General features: G+C 41.0%; 1 protein-coding gene across 2 annotated transcripts in view; it reads left to right on the forward strand.

Annotated features, from left to right (window-relative positions):
* DSG2 (desmoglein 2) overlaps nt 1–23,199 on the forward strand; it is a 53,093-nt gene that overhangs the window by 25,141 nt on the left and 4,753 nt on the right. Inside the window, exons 6-14 of one of the 2 annotated variants that reach the window (XM_016187201.2) lie at nt 935–1,095; nt 6,164–6,301; nt 6,420–6,605; nt 9,790–10,055; nt 11,038–11,180; nt 11,506–11,733; nt 14,843–15,070; nt 17,995–18,116; nt 19,622–19,957. In XM_016187201.2, coding sequence (XP_016042687.1) covers nt 935–1,095; nt 6,164–6,301; nt 6,420–6,605; nt 9,790–10,055; nt 11,038–11,180; nt 11,506–11,733; nt 14,843–15,070; nt 17,995–18,116; nt 19,622–19,957 — 1,808 coding nt within the window. The remainder of the gene's footprint in view (nt 1–934; nt 1,096–6,163; nt 6,302–6,419; nt 6,606–9,789; nt 10,056–11,037; nt 11,181–11,505; nt 11,734–14,842; nt 15,071–17,994; nt 18,117–19,621; nt 19,958–23,199) is intronic. The other variant, XM_060173659.1, reaches the window with a different exon arrangement.

Consider the following 23,199-nt stretch of genomic DNA (forward strand, 5'->3'; position numbering starts at 1 on the left):
TGGGCCAGGTGGTAGCACAGCAGATTAAGCTTACAGCACGAAGTGTAAGGACCAGAGTAAAGATCCTGGTTCCTTAATTAAGCCCTGGGCTCCCCACCTGCAGGGGTATCACTTCAGGAGCGGTGAAGCAGGTCTACAGGTGTCTATCTTTCTCTCTCCCTCTCTGTCTTCCCCTCCTCTCTCCATTTCTCTCTGTCCTATCCAACAACAATGACATCAATAACAACAATAATAATAACCACAACAACAATAAAACAACAAAGGCAACAAAAAGGAAAATATCACCTCCAGGAGCAGTGGATTCGTGGTGCAGGCACCGAACCCGAGCAATAACCCTGGAGGCAAAAAAAAAAAAAAATGTTAGACTCTTGGGGGTCTGTCGGTAGCGCAACAGGTTAAGTACACATGGCGCCAATTGCAAGGACTGGCGTAAGGATCCATCCAGGTTCAAGCCCCTAGCTCCCCACCTGCAGAGGGTCACTTCACAGGCAGTGAAACAGGCCTGCAGGTGACTGTCTTTCTTTCCCCCTCGCTGTCTTCCCTTCCTCTCTCCATTTCTGTCTGTCCTATCCAACAATGATGACATCAGTAACAACAACAATAATAACTAAAACAAGGACAACAAGGGAGGGGGAAGCAAAAACGAAAAATGTTAGACTCATAGCAATTTTTCAGGGCTTCTTGTATTAGCTTTCAAGAATTCTTATATTAGCTTTACCTCATCCTTGTTTCTTTTTCTTATTTTTATACACTATACACATTTCCTCATCCAATTTTTGGAGGTGTTGGGTTTTTTTGGGGGGTGAGCATTTCAGTAAACTGATTTTGATAAGCATCTGAAATCCCTTGGAACAAGCGAAAATCATAAATACCGTAATAACACAAGTGTGCTGAAAATTGAGTGTCGTCTTGGACGCCTCTGCTTCTAATGCAGATACTCTTGTGATGAAAATCAATGCAACTGATGCAGATGAGCCCAATACTCGGAATTCTAAGATTTCCTACAGAATCATATCTCAGCAGCCTGCTTCATCATTCCACTTAAATAAAGACACGGGCGAAATTTATACAACCAGTAACACCTTGGACAGAGAGGTAAGTTAATAATTTGTGTTGCCCATCTTTTTTAAATGCTCCTTTCTTCTAATTCTCCTCTCACCCTCTCTCCCCTTTTTAAAATTTTCCACATTTTTCTGTTATTTGTTTATAGGTTAATTCTTGAAGTTATCTGCTTACAAGTGTATATTTTCTTTTTTTTAAATTTTTTATTTATAAAAAGGAAACATTGACGAAACCATAGGATAAGAGGGGTACAACTTCGCACAATTCCCATCACCAGACATCCCTATCCCGTCCCCTCCACTGATGGCTTTCCTATTCTTTAACCCTCTGGAAGTATGAACCCAGGGTCATTATGGGGTGCAGAAGGTGGAAGGTCTGGCTTCTGTAAATACTTCCCCACTGAACGTGGGCCTTGGCAGGTCGATCCATACTCCCAGCCTGTCTCTCTCTTTCCCTAGGGGGGAAGGGCTCTGGGGAAGCTGAGCTCCAAGGCACATTGGTGGGGTTGTCTGTCCAGGGAAGTCTAGTCGCATCCTGCTAGCATCTGGAACCTGGTGGCTGAAAAGACAGTTAACATACAAAGCCAAACAAATTGTTGAACAATCATGGACCTAAAGGCTGGAATAGTGCAGATGAAGTGTTGGGGAGCCCTCCATTTTGTAGATAGCTAGTAGGCATATTTTAGTTATATTTCAAAGGGCCTGTAGTTACACTATTTTTTTTTCTTTTTTTTTTTTTTTTTTGCCTGAGCCTGAAATCTGTTATTCAGGTGAATCCTAATTATTATCTGGGGAGATGATGTCATGGCTGGGAAAAGGACCATAAAGCTGAATCAGGGAAGAGAGCAGCTCCCTAATATGGGAAAGGGGCATAAATATTACTGTAAACCCCATCAATTTGATGTGATCTGGGGCCCATAATTAACTTAGGAGCCTAGGTGACCTCTAAATCCCTCTAGATGAGCTCACATTCTGTGGTCATGAGTAGGAACATTCCATGCTGCCCCAGTATCGACACATCTTTCTCAGGTGTAGCATAGAGTATGTTGTCCATCCTCCATTCTGAGGATGGAACATTCTCTATCATTGTTGATCCAAGTTGAGGGCAAGGTCCTATGGGGGCCCACAAAGGGGTCTATTTTGTTATTCCTGTTAGAAGTGACCGGTAACAATGGAGAGAGGGATTTATTTGAGTTCTAGGCCCATCAAGTCTGTTTGGGAATCTCAGGAATCCCTGATTAGGGGCCCAGCTGGTGGAATGGCCTGATAGTGATTAAAGAGTCATCATTAAAGTATTCCTGTCTCTCGCCCTTATTCAGCTTTTGCAGTCCTTGCTTTGATGAAGTTAGCTTTGGAGTGAGTGAGAGAACTGTAATAGGAAGTAGGTGAGGAGGGTATCTAAGTGGACACTATTTCATTATGAACTTGATACTGACTCACTACAGACTATTGTGTATTTTTGCTTTGGGGTATATATTTTGCCCTAATTTATGGATACATGTGAACATATGCTCTATCTTATGGGACCTGGCCTATATCTAGGTTTTGGGACTTTGTTAGGGAGTGAACCTCCTGGGATGGAATTAGAGAATACCATGAAAGGAAAGGTCTCACCTGTGTGATGAGGGTGAAGGGTTGGCATTCCATGCCTGACGTCTCTGTACAGAGTCTGAGGTGAAGCATGCTGAGATGGTACTTGTTGCATTGATTAGGTTGGGATTAGCGGATGCAATATCTTTTGGTCTGACTTGAGAGATGCATGCAGGGAAGTGAGCCCCACCCCAGAGGTTCCAGGATTGGGAGAAACAAAGGCTCTATAGAGGAAGCTGGAGATTCCTGTTGTCTTAGGGTTTAAAAAGACAATAGATAGTTATTGCAATAATCACATTGTTTAGCAGCTGGGTTAACGTTGAAAAATCCCTTTGTTAGGATTTGCTGTATCATACACACCACCATATTTCATGTCTTTTGACATTATTTGCATATAGTTATGCCACTGGCTGCTTTTGTTCTCCCTGGACTAAACTTTTAAGAGAGTCAGCATATCGAAGACTCAGCCTATGTATTGGCAAACACTAGAAGAAGAAGAAGCTTATGTATTAAAAAGACTCAGTCTGTGCTTTAAAAAGTTTGAGACATTCAATCAGTTTTTCCCCTCTCATATTACTTAGTGATTCATATGACTACAAATTAATAGTAGTGTACATAAACACCATTCCCACCACCAAAAGACTGTGTCCCATCCCATCCCCTTCCCCACCCCCATCCCAAGAAGCTGAACATATACCCTCACCCTCCACCCAGGGATTTTACTTTGGTGCCCTAAGGTGTGTATTTTCATATGTGGCAGTCAGTCATATAATTATCACCTTTCCCCTTAATAGTTTTTTGTTAATTATCTGATGAAGTGATAATATTTTGGACACCATGGGTTAAATAAATTATATTTGTTTAAAATGAGTGTCTCCTGGTTTGGAGATACACACACACATAGTAGGGTATTTAAAGTTCCAAAAGGACAGCATTGTTTCAGTGCTTCTTCACTTAGAATTCTGATTGCTGGAGAGGTCTGTCTAGAGCAATATTCCTTCTGACTATACAACCGGGAGTCTTCTCTACTGCTAACACACGTGGATAAATAAACCAGTTGGAATAGGAGCTCTACCTAAAGTAATAGAAATATTTGTGGAGCCAGTCGGTGACACACCCACTTAAGTACACATATTACCAAATGCAAGGACCCAGGTTCAAGCCCTCGCACCCCACCTGCAGGAGGTCTGCTTCACAAGTTGTTCTGAAGCAGATCTACAGGTGTCGTATTTTTCTCTCCCTTTCTCTCTCCCCTTTCTCTCTGTCCTATCTAATAAAAATTAGAGAATAAAATATATATATATAAAGAAAAATATACAGGAAAAACTTTGTACAGGAAAAAACTTGCCCTAACTCTCAAGTTGGTGGAGCTAGGCTTTATCTTACAAAGACCCAGATTCAAGCTCCCAGTCTTACTGTTCCCATAAGCAGTGAAGCAATGCTTCTATCTGCCTTTCTCTCCTCTATCTGTCTCTTATCCTACATAAAAAAGGGGGTGGTGGTGGAGAGAGTGGTGGAGTCATGTAGACATTAAGCCCCAGCTTAGCCCTGGTGGGGGAAATAAAATTGTGGGGGCCAGGTGTTTGGCGCACCTGGTTGAGTGCACAAGTTACAGTACACAAGGACCCTGGCTCAAGCCCCTGGTCCACAACTGCAGGGGGGAAGCTTTACAAGTGGTGAAACAGTGTTACAGGTGCCTCTTTATCTCCCTTTCCCTCTTGATTTCTGATTGTCTCTATCCAATAAATAAAGATTTTTTTAAAATATATATTTTAAAAAAGAAAAAGAAAATTGAGTATCTTTCTTAGTAAGGCTATTCTCCAGACATTTCACTTTTTGAGTTTTCATTCAAAAGGAATTTCTAATGAAAAGATGATTTTTTTAAATTTGAAGTATATACATAAAGGTTTTAACAATCCATAGGTAAAAATACTGAGAGTCTTAAGAGCACTGTATTATCACCAGAGTAAGTCAAAGTCCACGTGCAGTGAATTTATCTTGGTTGCTCTGAAAAAATAATCCAGTTCTGCTCAGGGCTGAAGTAGATTGTGCCCAGTGTTCTTTTATACAAGATCATTGCAAAATTAAAGAATTTAATATTTTGAAAATGATAAATACCTTTACTATAAACTTGAACTTATAATTTTGACTTATTTTGATTTTTGGTTTTACAAGCTGCTGTCTTTGAAGTCTGGAAAGACTAGCCAATAAAAATGATGATCACTTATTGGATATCTGCCATGTGTTGTGTGTTATGCCAAACCTTTTTTTAATATTAATTTTCTTTTTAAAAAAATATTTATTTATTTTCTCTTGTTGCCCTTGTTATTTTATTGTTGTAGTTATTGTTGTTGTTATTGATGTCGTCGTTGTTAGGACAGAGAGAAATGGGGAAGACAGAGAAGGGGAGAGAAAGATAGGCACCTGCAGACCTACTTCACCACCTGTGAAGTGACTCCCCTGCAGGTGGAGAGCTGGGGGCTCGAACCGGGGTCCTTTTCAGTTTTTTTTTAATTTCTTTCTTTTTTTTTAATTGGGGAATTAATGTTTTGCAATCAACAGTAAATACAATAGTTTGTACATGCATAACATTTCTCAGTTTTCCATATAACAATACAACCCCCACTAGGTCCTCTGTCATCCTTCTTGGACCTGTATTCTCCCCTCCCCAACCCCCACCCCCTACCCCAGAGTTATGCTAAACCTTTTACATAGATTAATCTACCTAGAATCCCTGTGAGACAGAGCCCACCATTATCCCCGTTTTACACAGAAGACAACAGAAAGTCAAATGGATGAAGTATGTATCCAACACAGCTAGTAAGTGACAGAGCTGGAGTTGGAACCCAACTACCTCACTCCAAAGTCTTGACTATCTTCCCTTTCTCTGGAGAGTTGTACTTCTACTCTACAAAGGATCCTCATGCATTGGATGCCAACTACCCATCTTCTCTTGAAACTCTAGTCACACCAAATAGAGCTATAAAAGAATCAGGTGGGAGGAATCAGATGGAAGAAAAGGGTTCCCTAAGGAGGAACATTTGAGATGTCCTTTATTGGGCATATTGTAAGAGTTTATGTTTCTAAGGTTGTCTATTCAGAGTTGACCAAGTTTTGCTTTTACTAACCAAATTTTCTTGGGACAAAAATGAAATGTAGGGCAGAATGAAATGATTCCTACAATCCCATTATCACAGTGCTGAGCAACCTACATTTTGAACATCACTTTTTTTCATGTGCCCATACTATCTTAATGAGATTCTCATCTAATAAGATCATCAATGTTGTATCTAAAAATTTACTATAAATGACAGCTCTAGACTTGTCTGTGTTTCTAGAAAAAGAATTCTGACAGCAAATAAGCCAACATCTTCACATGAATAATAAAAGGTAATGAAACTAATTTATGTGTAAAACATACCTTGTTTTATTCTTTGGATGGTAAAAACAAACTGGAAGTTGGGAATGATTTCATTTTCACTTCAGTTGAATATTTTGTTATTGCCTTGCAGGAGTATAGCAGCTACACTTTGACGGTCGATGTAAGAAATGAGAATGTGCAAATAACAGATCGGCCTGCAAAACAAGCTCAAGTTCAGATTCGTATTTTGGATGTCAATGACAATATACCTGTAGTCCAAAATGAAGTGGTAATTACTACTTTTGTAACACATTTATTATATTTTAGTCTTACACACACACACACTCATATCACTTATAGTTGTGTTATGTTAAAATTAAAATCTGAACATTTTTCCTATTTTCCAGCTTGAAGGGTTAGTTGAAGAAAATCAAGTCAATGTAGAAGTCATGCGCATAAAAGTGTTTGATAAGGATGAAGTAGGTTCTGATAATTGGTTAGCAAATTTTACATTTGCATCAGGAAATGAAGGGGGTTATTTCCACATAGAAACTGATGCACGAACCAATGAAGGAATCGTGACCCTTATTAAGGTGAGTACTTAATGTTCAAAACTGGAATAGGAGATGTTGTTGCAGAGGAGGATAATAATTGGGCATATCTTATCATCATATATTGTATAATTGTCCACAAAGGAGTGAATTTTATTGGAGGCAATTTATACCTTAAAAAAAAAAGATGGGAGTCGGGCGGTAGCGCAGCGGGTTAAGCGCAAGTGGCACCAAACTCAAGGACTGGCAAAAGGATCCAGGTTCGAGCCCCGGCTCCCCACCTGCAGTGGAGTTGCTTCACAGGCGGTGAAACAGGACTGCAGGTGTCTGTCTTTGTCTCCCCTTCTCTGTCTTCCCCTCCTCTCTCCATTTCTCTCTGTCCTATCCAACAACAATGACTTCGATAATAACTACAACAATAAAACAACAAGGGCAACAAAAGGGGAATAAATAAATAAATAAATAAAATTTTTTAAAAAGATGTCATTAAAAAAGATAAAAGGAAAGAACAGTTATCTGAAAATGTAGAAATGGAAATGAACATTTATTATAGGAGAAGAAACCTCAGATTTATTAGTAAATTTCAAACATCTAATGCTATTAGCAACAGCAACAATGTAAATGATAACATGTTGGCAGCTGAATAGAAGAGGTGTATGCCCTTTTATACAACTTTTCACGCTGAAACTGTTTCCACTCTTTGGAGCATTATGGCTATGTATAACAGAAACAGTTCTTCATGGCTCTGTTACCTAGCTGTGTGTGTGTGTGTGTGTGTGTGTGTGTGTGTGTGTGTGTGTGTGTGTGTGTAGATAACTTTATTTGGTATATAGATATAGATGTATATAATTTTTTATATCACTATATAATATATCATTGTATTGTAAATCTTTTTTTGTTAGTGATTTAATAAGGATTGGCAAGACTGTGGGAGAAGAGGGGTACAATTCCATACAATTCCCACCACAAGGGTTCCATATTCCATACCATTCCCTCCAATGGAAGGTTCCCTATTCTTTATCCTTCTGGGAGCACGGACCAAAGATCTTTATGGGGTGCAAAGATGGAAGGTCTGGCTTCTGTAATTGCTTCTCTGCTGGACATGGGCGTTGGCAGGTGGATCCATAACCCCAGCCTGTTTCTGTCTTTCCCTAGTGGGACTGGGCTTCAGGGAGGTGGGGCTCCAGGACACATTGGTGAGGTCATCTGCTCAGGGAGTGCAGGATGGAGTTATAATAGCATCTGCAATTTGGTGGCTGAAAGGCAGATCTCTATCTCCCCTTCCCCTCTCAATTTCTTTCTTTTCTATGAAATAGAACAAAAAGCAATAGGACCTGTATAAGCTTTGAGCAGGTCCTTCTATTACAACTTGATTACACATCAGTAGGGGAAAGAAATGTTCAGAACTGTATTCCCTCCATGTAAATGTTGCTAATAGTGCAAATGCCAAATGATCCAGTGAATTAAGTATAGATCGAAATAAATAAAACTACGTAAATGTTTTTTTAATTGGAAAATAAAACAGGTGGAGTGGCCAATAGCTATATTCTTTGTGAACAGCCAAGTTTAGAAAGGACAGTTTCTGAAGGAATATTAACCTTTTATGGAATTAATAACAAATCATATGTGAATAAAATGAGAAGATTAAGTTCTCATTGTTTTAAAAATTGTTTTTCTTTAAAAAAAAAAAAAATCCCGAATCCCCTGCTTTTCACAAGGTCTAAGAAAGTGCCCTTTCTTCAGATTGATATTTGTTGACACACGAATGTGCAGTAAATGTCTGGATTCTATGAGGGATCTTGCAGTGCTGCCTGCCTCTAGTTTGTTTCCTTGTTCAATTTTATCTTAAATAAATAAATAGGGGTTCAGGCAGTACAAAGCGCAAGGACTGGCGTGAGGATCCCGGTTCGAGCCGCCTGCAGGAGAGTCACCTCACAAGCGGTGAAGCAGGTCTGTAGGTGTCTATCTTTCTCTCCTCTCTGTCTCCCCTCCTCTCTCAATTTCTCTCCATCCTATCCAGCAACAACAACATCAATGACAAAAATAACAATAAGGACAACAACAAGGGCAACAAAATGGGAAAAAAAATAGCCTCTAGGAGCAGTGGATTCGTAGTGCAGGCACCGAGCCCCAGCAATAACCCTGAAGGGATTAATTAATTAATTAATTCTACCCTACATTCTCCTACTACCCACCTCCCCCCCCTTAGGTAACCTCAAGTGTGCCTGTTGATTTTCTGTCAGTGTTAGTTTTTTTCCTTTTGTCCACCCACCCATTAATGTTATATATTTTAATTGCACACGTGGATACAATCACCTGATACTTTTTTCCTCTGAAAAAAAAAGTGACTTTCTGTAACCCTCTCAGTTTTCTTCCATGTTGTTGCAAATGTCGTAATGGCATCTTTTTCTAACTAAATAGTATTGCGCTGTATATGTGTGCATATATATGTGCCTGTACCTGGAGACACACCACATCCTCATCCAATCATCTGCTGAAAGCTGAACTACTTAGAAGACATTTTCACCAAGACACATTCATGGAACACCTTTTAAAGGGGATGAGCTTATACTGAGTAGCTACCATCTTTTCTTCATTAGATAAAAACAGTCATTTGAAGTAGCTTAAGAGGAAACTCGAGGAGCCCGGGCAGTGGCTGACCTGGTTGAGCACACATGTTGCAGTGTGAGAGGACCCACCTTCAAGTCCCTGATCCCCATCTGTAGGGGCAAAGCCTCACATGCGGTCAAGCAGTGCTTCAGATCTCTCTGTCTTCGCAATTCCCTTCGATGTCACTCTCTATCAAGTAAATAAAAATAGATTATGAAAATAAAAATGTGAAGGAAATAATTAGTGAGATTAATTTCATGAGGGAGAGAGGAGTCAGGACACCACTTTGCCTTTGGGGGTGGTGCCAGGGAACAAACTCGGGACCTTGCACATGAGACGCACATTGTACTGCTAATCCACCTCCCCTGCCCTGAAACACTTGTATCTCACCTGTGAATAATAGCTGCAGTGCCACTGAACCTCTTTTTACGTTTATAAGCAACCAAATAGACATTATAATATCATGGTATCAATGTAAGAAGTGTAATCATCAGTGCCGCTATTATTTCTCATGAATCACATAATTTATCTGCCATAAAATCACACTAATGCACATTCTGTGTATTCACTCTTTCTCTACCCCCCACTAAAACTATTCTCTTTGTCGCCGACCTAGGAAGTAGATTATGAAGAAATGAAGCATCTCGATTTCAGCATTTTTGTCACTAATAAAGCAGCTTTTCACAAATCAATTCAGAATAAATTTAAGCCTACACCTATTCCCATCAAAGTAAAGGTGAAAAATGTGAAGGAAGGCATTCATTTTAGAAGCCAGACCATCTCGGTTCAAGTTAGCGAGAGCATGAACAAATCAAGCCTAACTCAAGTAATTGGGAAATTTCAAGCTTTTGATGAAGACACAGGACAGCTGGCACGTGTGAAGTAAGAGAGAGTTACAAATCTATTTCCTCATTTTAAAGTACTTTAAATGCCTACTTTCAAAACTCCTAACAAAATCTTCATATTCCAACACTGTAATTCTCCCAAGGAAGGTCAGTAGGTAAAATTTCCTAGAGTTCTGCCTGCAACTAAGTGTCAGAGAGGGGCATTTCCTTCCATCAAATGAAGTAGGAGGTTTAAATAGTTTCTAACCTCATCTGTTCTGGCAAGAGAAGGTTGAAAAGCAACAAAGAGAAAATTCAGAATGAAACTTTCTAAAGTGTCATTATTTCTGGAACAAGTATTAGAGGTATGGAAGTAGCCAATAAAATTCACTGTAAATGTCAGTGAATTTATACAGATTTGGTTAGTCACAAATGTACTTTACTATGCATTATATGTTTTAATTGCACATAAGTCTTGGAGATTAGTCTTCATTTAAACTCATTTTGTTTTCGTTCTGGGACTGTTGAACCTTTTATAATGTCTGTCTTGATTATAGTGACTTTTACTTAGAATATGTTTATTGAGAACCCACTGCATGGCACTGCTGTCCTGGAAAAGACTGCTTTGTGCCAACAAGTAAGAAGAGAGAAAAATGAAAGGGGAGATATATAGATTGATTGATAGGAAAAATGAAAAGGGAGGTAGATAGATTGATAGGAAAAATGAAAGGGGAGATAGATAGATAGATAAATAGATATGATTGTAGTGCAGTTTGCAAACCTTAGATTAGTAAGTAAGCAAAGGGTGGTTACCCTTGCATATATGTGTTGTGTACTTTACAGAAACAAGGAAGGTTCCAATTTAAGTGTGATGCACAATAAATAAGGCCTTTTAGGATACTTTCCAGAAATTAAGCAATACCGCAAACTAATGCTTTTCACGAGAATATATGTAACTAAACCAAAAATGAAATTTGAGCTGTTGATACTAAAGATTCTCCACCCAGAATTCAAAACAAATTTTGTTTGTTTTGTAACAGATATTCCAAATTGGAAGACACAGGCAATTGGATCTCAATAGATTCTGCCACATCTGAAATCAGACTTGTAAAAATTCCTGATTTTGAATCCACTTATGTCCAAAATGGTACATATACTGTAAAGATTTTAGCTATCTCAGAAGGTAAGTTATTCAATAGATGTTTTTCTTGATTATATGTGTTTAGATTTGATTTTCAACATTGGAGACGTTCATTTTGATCTTGTCAAACAAAATATCTTCAATAGAAAACACCTTTACATTCCTGTTTATTTAATAGTTTAAAAGGAATTACTGGATCTGACTAAAAAACATTATCCAGAATTTTTATTCTTGAATATTTATGAATATATCTAAGCCCTAATTCGCTGTCCCTTTTCCTTACCAGATTGGTAAGAGAATTCAAACTATGTCCAAACTATGTTGACAATATAACCAGGATCTACCATTCTTATTTCTTATTTTCAAGATTATCCTAGAAAAACTATCACTGGCACCATTGCTATCAATGTGGAAGACATAAATGACAACTGCCCCACACTGGTCAACCCTGTGCATAACATTTGTGATGACGTGCAGTTTGTGAACGTGACTGCAGAGGACCTGGATGGGCCTAAATACAGTGGACCCTTCAGTTTCTCCATCATTGACAAGCCACCAGGAACAGGAGAAAAATGGAAAATAGTACGCCATGAAAGTAAGCCACCTAATTGGGCTGCATGTTTAAATATGAAACATGATAGCTATCTAAACTCTTTGTAGTAGAGGCTGTCTTTTTAACTTGTATTATGTATATTTTTAATAGTGATTTTTAAGATAGTGGGGGTATAATTCCACACCACTCCCACCAACAAAGTTCTGTGCCCCCCCACTTTTCCAGTGCTAACCACCGTAATTCTTCTAAGGTCATAGATATGGGTTGACTACCTATATGTGGTCTTTATTTTTCTCTCTTTTTTCAAGTTTATGAGTTTAAGTTCTCTATATTCCACATATGAGTGAAATCATCCTGTATTTGTTCTTCACCAGGAATTCCTTCCTCACCTCACTAAGCATAATCACACCAGTTCCATTCAGCTTGCCCCAAAGGAGACAGTATAAGTAAGCAGTACACCACTGAGTATATGTCCCATGATTTTTTCCAATTGGTGATTTTTATTCAGTTGTTAAAGGCTTCCCCCAACCACCATCTCTATCTAAATATTTCTCTTAGGGCTTTCCCCAGCCCCATTATTTTAAGCCTTTAATCAGGAAAATGAAAAGACACAGCAGAGAAGCACATGGACCATTTGATCAAAGATGGCTGACCCCGTGTGGAAGTGGATACACATTTTTACTCATTTCTAAGCCCTTGCCTTCACTACCTTTCTAAGTCACTTCTATACCTATTGCAGTTTGTAGGTGTCCTTCTTTTCTCTCTTCACTCTCAGATAAGAGAAACAGTGCCTGAATTCCTTAGGTGTTCTCCAGATCCTCATCCCTCTCAGTGACAGGACAAAAACTAAGACTTCTCATTACAAAATTCTGTGATCTGGTAGAACTGGGGTTCAGAACCCTTTGGTCATCTTCCTCTTAACATTTCTCTTTCTGGATATGGACCAAAAGTCTTTTGGGGGTGCAGAAGGAAGGAGTTCTGGCTTCTGTAATTGCTTCTCTGCTGGACATAGATATTGGTAGGTTAACCTATGCCCCCCACCTGTATCTGTCTTTCCCCTAGTGGGGTAGGGCTCAGGAGAGGTGAGTTTCCAGGATACAGTGGTGAGGTCATCTGCCTAGGGAGTTGAGGATAGAATTATAGTAGCATCTGCAACTTGGTGGCTAAAAGGCAGTAAGATATAAAGCAGGACAAAATATTTGATGGACAGGAACCAAAAAGTAGGAATAGAGCAGATGAGAATAGTGATCTTAGTGTGTAAAGAAGCTAGGAAGTCTATTCTAGGTATGTTCCTAGGGGACTAGGACAAGTAATTTTTGTTTGAGCTTGATAACTAACATGGAGGTGGACTAGAAATACTACCTGGGAAGATGGTGTCAGAGTTGAGAATAGAACTAGACGCCGGATGGATTAGGACAGAGAGTAGCTTCTAAACTTGAAGAAAAAATATAAATACAATTAATTATTTACCACATCTCTCTGACCTAAGGCACATGTCTATTCATATTTACCACAGGAGCCTGTATAACCTCTGAGTCCCTGTTAGTCTGAGCTTGAAGTTAGTCCATGGTCACATCTGGAAACATTCTAGGCTGCAGTCATGTCAGGACCAATCTTCATTGAGTGTCAGAGTAGGGTGACCCAGCCTCCCCTCTGAAAGTGGGGCACACCCTACCATTGCTACTTCATATTGAGGGAAAGGTCTGGAGAGGCCCTCAAAAGGGCCTATGTTGATTTTTCTGGATGGAAGTGACTAGTATTGTTGGAGAGAGGGATTTAATACTGGTATAGGCCCATTTTATCTATAGGGGAATCCAAGGATTCCTTGACTAGACCCCTAGGTGATGGGGATGACCTGGTAGTGACCAACAAGACCAAGGTTAAGTGAGCCAGTCTCTTGCCCTTATCCCTTCTTTATCTGACAAGTCTACTTTCCCCCAGATTTTACAGCATTGTCATTTGTTGCATCCAAACTGGTATTAGGTTTATGGGGTCTGGCCTCAAGTTAGGGAGGCAATACACCTAAGGATGTGGAGTCTAAGTTAGCCTCAAGCTGTACTTCATTTACTTGTTTGATGATGCTAATAAAGGTTGCATAGGGACAAAAATTGTTCTTGAGTTGTTCTGTATTTTTGCCAGTATATCTCTTGGCCAATTATATAGAATATTTCTTCTAAAGACCAAGGGCTGACAACAATGCTAATGCTGTAAGAAGAGATTAAGTGATGTATCTTACTTTCTTTTGTGTAAAGTTGAGCAGATAGAGTGATTGAGGTAGGTGAAGTAGGGTATAGGATTGGAGAGTGTCTAGCCTAAGTAATACATATTTGACTAGAAAATTTATGGTGCCTTCTTTAGGCCATTCTGCGGAATTTCTGAGTTTATTATTATTATTATAGGAATCACTAATCAAATGATTTGAGGTGTATAGTTGCCAATAACTCATGGATACATGGCTATACCCATTACTCTAGGCACTAGCCTATATCTAATATCTGCAACTTCATTTTTGTTGTTGATTTGTTTTTATTGCCTCTAGGGTTATTGCTGGGGCTTGGTGTAGGCACTATGAATCTACCATTCCTGGCAGCCATTGTTGGGTGTGTTTTTTTTTCCTGAATTTTATTAGATAGGATGGAGAGAAATTGAGAGAGGACAGGGTGATAGAGAAAGGGAAAGACAGACACTTGCAGACCTGCTTTACTGCTCATGAAGGTGGGGAGTGGGAGCCCAAACTTGGGTCCTTGAGCCTGGTAATAGGTACACTTAACCAGGTGCACCAATACCTAGCCCTCATCTGTGACTTTGTTAGATATTGTGTGATCTGAAATGGAACTAGGTAGTCCCCAAGTGTTAGGAAAGGTTTCACCCGAGTATTGGAGTTGGAATGCTGACATTTCAGGGTTGGCATCTCTGGCTACAGTCTGAAACAAAAAGGCAGTGGCAGCATAAAGTGGCATTTACTGAAAAATAGTGTCTTGTAGGGGTGTCTAGACTGACTGGTTTAAGAAGCAACAGAGCAGTTAAACAAGACTAAACACTCAGCTACAGTTCAGTACTATTTGCATTTAAACAGTATTTCCATTGTTAAATCTTACCTCCTTGATAATTAATTGATTCCCAGCCCCCCTTTGGCCTCCTGCTCTTACAGGTACTAGTGTGTTACTTCAACAAAAGGAACTAAAGATTGGCAGAAGTGAGATCCCTTTCCTGATTTCCGACAGCCAAGGCTTCAGTTGCCCTGAAAAGCAGATTCTTACACTCACAGTTTGTAAGTGTCTGGATAGCAGTGGTTGTGTGGGAGCACTGCGTGACTCCTACGTGGGCCTAGGACCTGCAGCGATTGCCATCATGATTTTTGCGTTTCTGCTGTTGCTACGTAAGTGTTCCATCCCTCTCACCCCTTACTTAGAGCCACTTTTTAGCTCTTTTAGTGACAGAAGCACACTTCAAGTGTTTTGTGCTCTAGTGGCCATTAATTTTACAATTATTCTTTACCCCACTTAGGAGGTTAGTCAAGGAACAATAATTTTTCGATCTATAAATAATGGTAAGATTAATCAAATCATTTACTATTATGCCTGTACTTTTAGTCATAAAACAGAGACTATTATTAATTCATCAAGGCTTATCATAGTACACTTCAGAATTTTGTCTTCCCTGGATTGATAAGCAAAGTTCTTGCGCATGTCTGAGTGTTGGTATCCCTGTTTTTGTCAGCTCTGTGATGAAGAGATGATGTTTGACTTCCATGACTGTATTTCCAGGGCCTGGAACAGTATCTACATAAAGTCAGCACTCAGAAAAGATTTGTTGCATGAATAGGATTATGGGTGGCAGGTTATTTTACACACTGTCATTTGATGCTTGCTTTGTGCATTGAACTGATCAGAATTTCACCTTTCAGTCCCCTACTTGGCTTGTCTGCTCATGAGGTGGTCAGACTCTGAGCACTACTGTGCTTCACAACAATTGTAGGCAGCTGCTTGCCTACATACTGTCCAAAAACCCCACGTCTCCTTCCATGAAAGGACAGAGTGAAGCTGAACATGTGAACTGTCTGGGGCCACAGGCAACCACACTCTGTTACAGCAGTTTTTAGCATGAAGCAAAACTGCTTTCCTGCTATTTATTCAAGTGGGGAACAGAATAACCAGGTATGGAAGCAATCAGTGAGAAGATCTGCTTCCTGGACCATGGCTCCTCCTAGAACAAAATCTACTGATCTTAACTATGTTTAAATATTTCGAAGGCCAGCGGAGTGGGGATTTGATATTCAGTTTTACCATATTAACTGTTAGTTTCCCCACACAGACCAAAAAAAAAAAAGAAGACGTTCTTGTAAGTAGTTCAGTCACTCCTTTGCCCTTTGCCCTTTGCCCTTTGCCCAAGGACCATGTCAGAAAGGAACAGTTTCAAAAGGATTGCAAACTAGGGTCACACAGTATTACTGCTGTATTTGGCAACTTAGTGCTCATACTCACTTAGTGCTCATACTCACTTGTCAGAGTCATTAGTAGATGTTCTGTTGAATGACTAGCACTCAACACTCAATTTTCCATAGAATTTTAAGACAACACTCAGCACTTTTTACTTTTATACCATCCTGTTGATTTGATGACCGAAAGTACAGACATTATGGTAAATGATTTGACTCAGCTTACCAAGTTTATAGGTAGGGATTAGAGCGGGAACTACAACTTTAACTCAATGATCCCTGGCACTGCCAGGATTAATTTAGAATGTGGCAGATACTTGATAAGCATTAATTGGGATTGATGTTGAATTGTTGTTGGTTTATTTCCATGTGCAGTAGCTGTAGTTTCAATTTTATCAACTATCCAACATAGACTCTAGGGAGCAGAGACAGTTCATCTTTGCCAGCTGCCCAGTGGAAGAGGGAATGAAAGCTAATTTAGGTAGACTGCGGATGATACAGTTTACTCTTTTTTTTTTATCATTGTTGTGGTTATTATTGTTGTCATTGATATCCTTGTTGAATAGGACGGAGAGAAATCAAGAAGTGGGGGGAGAAAGAGAGGAGGAGAAAATGATAGACACCTGCAGACCTGCTTCACTGCTTGTGAAGCAACCGCCTCCCCCCACAAGTGGGGAGCCAGGGGCTGGAACCAGGATCCTTCCACAGGTCCTTGCGTTTTGCCCCATGTGCGCTTAACCCACTGTGCTACCACCCAACCCCCTAGAGTTTCCTCTTCACTGCGGTGATCAAGGGGCCATCCCTGGCCTTCATTTCTCCCTGAAGCCAGAGGAGAATTTATGCAGGAAGCTTTTAATTCAAAATGAAATGTGGACTATGTTCCAAGAGTCTTTAATGTAACCATTTTAGAAAATAGTCCTTAGACAGCTCCAGGGTTCATTGGAAACTCAGTGAGGCCTTATCCTAAGCTTCAAAGTGCAGTACTGATAAGGTTCCAGTGTCCTGGAATATTTGGATATATTAACTTTTTTTTTCTGTAGAAGCTTCTGATTTTTAAGAGGTACTCATTTTTTCTGAGTGATGATATTTCTGGTATTAGAAATTAAATTGGTAAGACCAGAAGCTAGATTACTGATAGAGCACCGACTTCTCTATCCTGGGAGCCCAGGTCCCAACCCCTAGCACCACATGGGAACACCAGGCACATTACCAGGGAGACTTCATGAACACAGAAGCAGTATCGTGGGGTCTCAGGAGACAGATACTCAAAAATTTTCTAACTTTTATTTATAAAATGGAAACACCGACAAGACCATAGGATAAGAGGGGTATAATACCACACAGTTCCCACCATCAGAACTCTGTATTCCATCCCCTCCCTTGATAGCTTTCCTATTGTTTATCCCTCTGGGAGTATGGACCCAGGGTCATTATGGGGTGCAGAAGATATTCCAAAGCCTGGTCCATCACCAAGAGTCTGCCGAGAGCTCTGGAATCATACAGGTGCAAAGCCCTAGCACCAAAATAAATAATAAGTGGCATAGAAGAAAAAAAAAATTAAGACTTTAAGTTGGTTTCGATGCCTTAAATCCAGTTGAGTCCAGTTGTAGCATTTCACTCAGTGGCCACTGGCAGCCTCTTGGTGATGGACCAGGCTTTGGAACCCATGAGACTCCTTTATCCACCTTCAGGCTCGTATAACTCACCCAAAGGCAGCTGAGTGAGACTGGAACTGGGTGAAAAAAGAAAAACTAAGCATGTAAAATGGAAGAAGTCTAAACTTCACGACCCGCTAGGCAAATTCCAGAGGGAAACAATATATATTAAAGACTCGTCTTTCTGTTTTCCGTTTTGCTTCTGCCCAGTTATTCCACTCTTACTGCTGATGTGTCCCTGTGGGAAGGGCACCAAGGGCTTTGCCCCCATTCCTGGCACTATTGAGATGCTGCATCCCTGGAACAACGAAGGGGCACCGCCAGAAGACAAGGTCAGAGGGGCTGACGCCCAGGGGACTCATCTTCCTTTCTAATTTTAGAGGGGCCTCTGAAATGTGTGTCTCACATTTTAGATCACAAGAGAGTAAGATGGTCACTAGAGATTTCATTCAGGCTGGTGATAGACATCATAATGGTTTTGCAAAGATGCCCGAGGCTCTGAATTCCCAGGTTCAATCCCCCCACACCACTGCTCAGCTCTGGTAAAATAAATAAAAAGAGAAAGAGAGGGCAAGGAGGGAGAGAGATTTCTTTCATGTGCCTTTGTTGAACAAAAGGTTCAAACAGCAATATACTTTGTACTGTTGCTAGGGCAACATGGAGTTGATTTTGCTCTACTGTGACAGAAAGAATACTGGAAAAGGGTCAAGTAGTGACATGGGAAATTTGTAACAAAGGTCAGGAGAAAAAAAAATGTGTGGTGCTGTGGGAGTTTTTGTCTCAGGGTCTTACTTGGTTGAGTACACGTTACCATGTGCAAGGACCCAGGTTCAAGCCCCCAGTCCCCATCTCCGGGAATGGGGGGAAGCCTCCCAAGTGGTGAAACAGTGTGTCCGGTGTGTCTCTTTTTCTCTCCCTGTCTGTCTCCCCACTTCCCCCTCTCAATCTCTCTCTACCCTATCAAATTAAAAAAAAAAAAAATTAAGGAAGCTTTTGTCCCAATGTTAAATCTCAACCAGATGGTTCTCAATTTCTCCCCTTAATACCCCCCCAAACCTCTCTATTTCCACCCCTTCCCCCATCTTTTACCAGAAGCAGGTTGGCGATGTGAAGTCCATGATCTCCATGACAGTTGGAAAGTGATCCCGTTTGCCTCTCTACTGTCTCTTCTCTGCAGTAGAGTCATGTACCAGAGATCTCACGGTAGCAGAGACTTCAATATAAAAGTGAACAGGCCAAGACCAAAGCTATGACTTCTCTACAGTGTGGGTCTAGGCTGCTCATTTCTCACCCCTCCGTGTAAGAGTTCCGTTTCCCAGCTCTGGCTGCAGACACTGGCTGCTCTCACTCACCACATTCTGATTGTCACATAAAAGAAAAATGAAGAACTTGTTTCTTAGACCACTTCCCAGAAGCTCGTTCTGCTTGAAATCACACTAGCCAATATTTTAGGCAATAGCAGTGTAGGGCTGGGAAAAGAAAAAAAAAAAAAAACTTATTTGGTCTGGCCATGTGTTTAGTTAGAAAAGCAGAGTACAAGCTCTTCAAAAGCAGGCACCCTCCCTCGAAGAAGACATCAGACACTAGAGGAAACTTGAAATGGCATTGATGCCAAAAGAGTAAATGAGCTGCGACCCTATTTTAAATGTTTTTGTTTTCACCTTGTGCTATAATCAGCTGAGCAAACAGGAACCTAGAATAGAGATCTTTGCTCATCTCAAACAGTAACGATTCCACCCCGAAGACCTCTCCTTCCTTGCCTTCTTACTCCCTTCTCAGCTTCTCTGCTCTTACTCCATCCTTCTGACTCAGTCCCCAACTGTATTTGGTCTCACAGGCTGTGCCATCGATGCTGGTAGCAGATCACAGAGAGAGTCTCGCCATAGGCAATGGAATTGGAGGCATGCTGAGCAAGGACACCACCGTGAAAGGAAGCAGTTCTGCTTCCTATACCAAGGGGCAGCACGAAATGTCAGAGATGGACGGAAGATGGGAGGAACACAGGAATCTTCTGACTGGTGGGGCTGCCCACTTTGCAGGAACAGCAGGAGCCATCAGCGCCACTGAAAACACAAGGAGCGCCAGAGTCCCCGGGTCTTCCAGAGACATCATTGGAAGCGGAGCAGCTGCTGCCGCAGTGAGCGAAGAATACTTAAGAAGTTACGTCACTGAGGTAAAGGCTGGTTTTTTTGTTCTGTTTTGTGTCATTTTATTAGGGAGGGGTTAACGAATTACGGTGTATCTGTTTACACACATGGATGATTTCCCCATTCTGTATAAAAGGTGTTTTGTCCCCAGACCCCGTCCTCCTAGACCCCCTTATTCCTTTCCCTCCCCAGAGTACCTGCCTTGCTGCAGTACCCCTCCCACTGCCCTTTCCCAGTTGACTTTCATCCCTTGTTCCCCCACTTCCTAATTCTGTCTCCTAAATTCCACCTACATGCAGAGTGATCCTATATTCATCTTTCTTCTCTTGACCTATCCCACCCAACAGTTTCCTTTCTGTTTCAGTGAAGGTGAGGAAAAGATTGAGATTTAAGAGTTTCTGTTCGGCTGTCTGAGTCTTTGATGGCTGGCTTTGGTTTGCTGACATTGGTCACATCACTCTGTCCTTTCTGCCCTCCCTTTTCCTATATGTTTACTCTTGTTGTTGCTATTATCTGAGTTTCTGTTTATATTCTACCTTGGAGTTAGAGTTACCTACCTTGGAGTTAGTTGTTTTACTACTTTTCTTCCAGTACTCCTTTCAATAGTTCTTGCAAGACAGAGTTGTTGGTGATGAATTCCTTCAGCTTCTCTGTGTTTGGGAAACTTTTGATTTATCCTTCATACTTGAAGGATAGTTTGGCAGGATATGGTATACGTGGTTAATAATTGTTATTTTTTAATATTGTAAAAATGGCATTCCATTCCCTTCTTGCTTCTCAGGTTTGTGTTGAAAAATCTGATGAGAGCCTGATGATTCTAACTCTGTAGGTCAGCATCTTCCTTTCCTTTGCAGCTTGCAATATTTCTTCCTTGACCTTACTTCTGGACAATGTTACTACGATATTTCTTGGAGTTGTTTGAGTTCAGTAAGTTGGGCTTCCTTTCAGCTTCTACTATATCTATCTTTTGACCATTTCCCAGATGTGAAAAGTTTCCTTGAAACCGGATGTGAGGGCGATCTGGCTGCGACATCTGTTACCCCATTGATCGCCAGGGTTGATTCGGCTGATCTGGCTGGCTAAGCGGGTGTCCCCTTCCTCCCTCACTGCTCCATGTGCATCCCTCCCCAAGCTGCGCACTCGGTTGAAGAGGACGGCTTTCCCCAAATAGAGACGGACTGGTCTTCGGTCGAGGGTATAGAAGTAGCTGTGCTCCCCTGCTAGAACCTCCAAAACAAGCTCTCGTTTTTCTAAACCTTTCTTCTTCAACTTTTTCATTCTCTGAGAGTGTGATAGTTTTGTCTTCTAGTTTTCTCATCTATCCTCAGGGTAGTTCATTCTGGATACAAGACCTCTCTCAAGGCTATCTTTTAGCTCCAGTATTTTTTTTTTTTTTACTTTTTATTTATAAAAAGGAAACACTGACAAAAACCATAGGATAAGAGGGGTACAACTCCACACATTTCCCACCACCAGAACTCCGTGTACCACCCCCTCCCCTGATAACTTTCCTATTCTTTTTTTTTTTTCCCTCCAGGGTTACTGCTGGGCTTGGTGCCTGCACCATAAATCCACTGCTCCTGGAGGCCATTTTTTCCCCCTTTTGTTGCCCTTATTGTTGTAGCCTCGCTGTGGTTACCATTATTGCCATTGTTGATGTTGTTCATTTCCGGACAGGACAGAGAGTAATGGAGAGAGGAGGGGAAGACAGAGAGGGGGAGAGAAAGATAGAGACCTACAGACCTGCTTCACCACCTGTGAAGCGACTCCCCTGCAGGTGGGGAGCCGGGGGATCGAACCGGGATCCCTACACCGGTCTTTGTGCTTTGCACCACATGTGCTTAACCCACTGCGCCACCGCCCGACCCCTGATAACTTTCCTATTCTTTAGCTCTCTGAGAGCATGGACAAAGGGTCATTATGGGGTGCAGAAGGTGGAAGGTCTGGCTTCTATAATTGCTTCCCCGCTGAACATGGATGGGCGTTGCCAGGTCAATCCATACTCCCAGCCTGTCTTCTCTCTTCCCTAGTGGGGCGGGGCTCTGGGGAAGCAGGGCTGCAGGACACACTGGTGGGGTCGTCTGCCCAGGGAATTCTGTTTGGCATCATGGTAGCATCTGGAACCTGGTGGCTGAAGGAAGAGTTAATATATAGAGCCAAACACATTGTTGACTAATCATGAACCTAGAGCTCCAATATTTCTTCTCAGAGCTCTCTGTGAAATTCTTAGTTCTTTAGTGAATGGGTCTTAAGATTCCTTAAATTGCATTTTATGTTATGTTTGGAGTTCTGAATTGCCTTCAGAATTAACTTTATGAAATCATAATCAAACATGTTTTCATAATCCTTAAGGAGATGAATGTTTGTATTCCCCCCTTTTTTGGATGTAGTTTCTGCATTTTTGTGGTGCTGTGGCAGGACGAGAAGCACCTTTCTTGTTTACTTGGTTTGGACTAGGATACACCCATGGTGGATGGTGGGTGATTAGATATGGTTTCAAGGTTTCTTTTCCTACTCCTATTCGGAGTTGTTTTCTCCAGCTCTGGTTCTTACTGTACCTGCCTTTTTCAGACAGCACTGTGGTCTCTGACTGTCCTATTGCCTGTTCTCCCTCCTCCCACCCCTCAACCAGCTGCTGCCCCACACTCGGTATCTACAAATCAAGATGGTTCCCCAGGCAGCAGGTGCAGCTTGGAAATCGAGCTGCCTCTACTCCACAAAGTTCTGCCTGCCATTTTCCACACATCCATTGGTACACAACAGATCCTTAGACTTTGTACGCTGTGCTGTGAGATTCCAGATATATATTTGTTATAATATATATAATTGTTTTTGTCCTTTTTTTCTTGATATGATCTTTCGACAGATCATATTTACATGACAGATCATGTCATTGTTACTCTTTGGCCACATCTTGGGAACTCCCATCTGAAGGCTGGTTTTTATGTATTGGATGGGAGGAGACTATATGTGCATGTGGCATAAGGATAATAATTGCTTTGGATCTCAGTGGGGTTTTGATGGGCTTGTTGTTGTTGTTGTTGTTACAAAATGTTTATAGCAAAGAGGAAAGAGAGTTTTGATCAACTGAGTCAGTCACTTAACTAAATTATGCAGTGATAACAGCTGACCCCTGAGTCTTACTTCTCACACAGGTTTAATTCTCACTTCCATTCATGCTTTTACCAGTGGACGCAGCCTGTTGTGCTCCCGGTGGCTTGCATTTCCAGGATACATGCTAAGACGGGACTTTGTACCTTGGGTTCAG

The sequence above is a fragment of the Erinaceus europaeus genome, chromosome 15, assembly GCF_950295315.1.
Source record: "Erinaceus europaeus chromosome 15, mEriEur2.1, whole genome shotgun sequence".
Classification (NCBI taxonomy): domain Eukaryota; kingdom Metazoa; phylum Chordata; class Mammalia; order Eulipotyphla; family Erinaceidae; genus Erinaceus; species Erinaceus europaeus.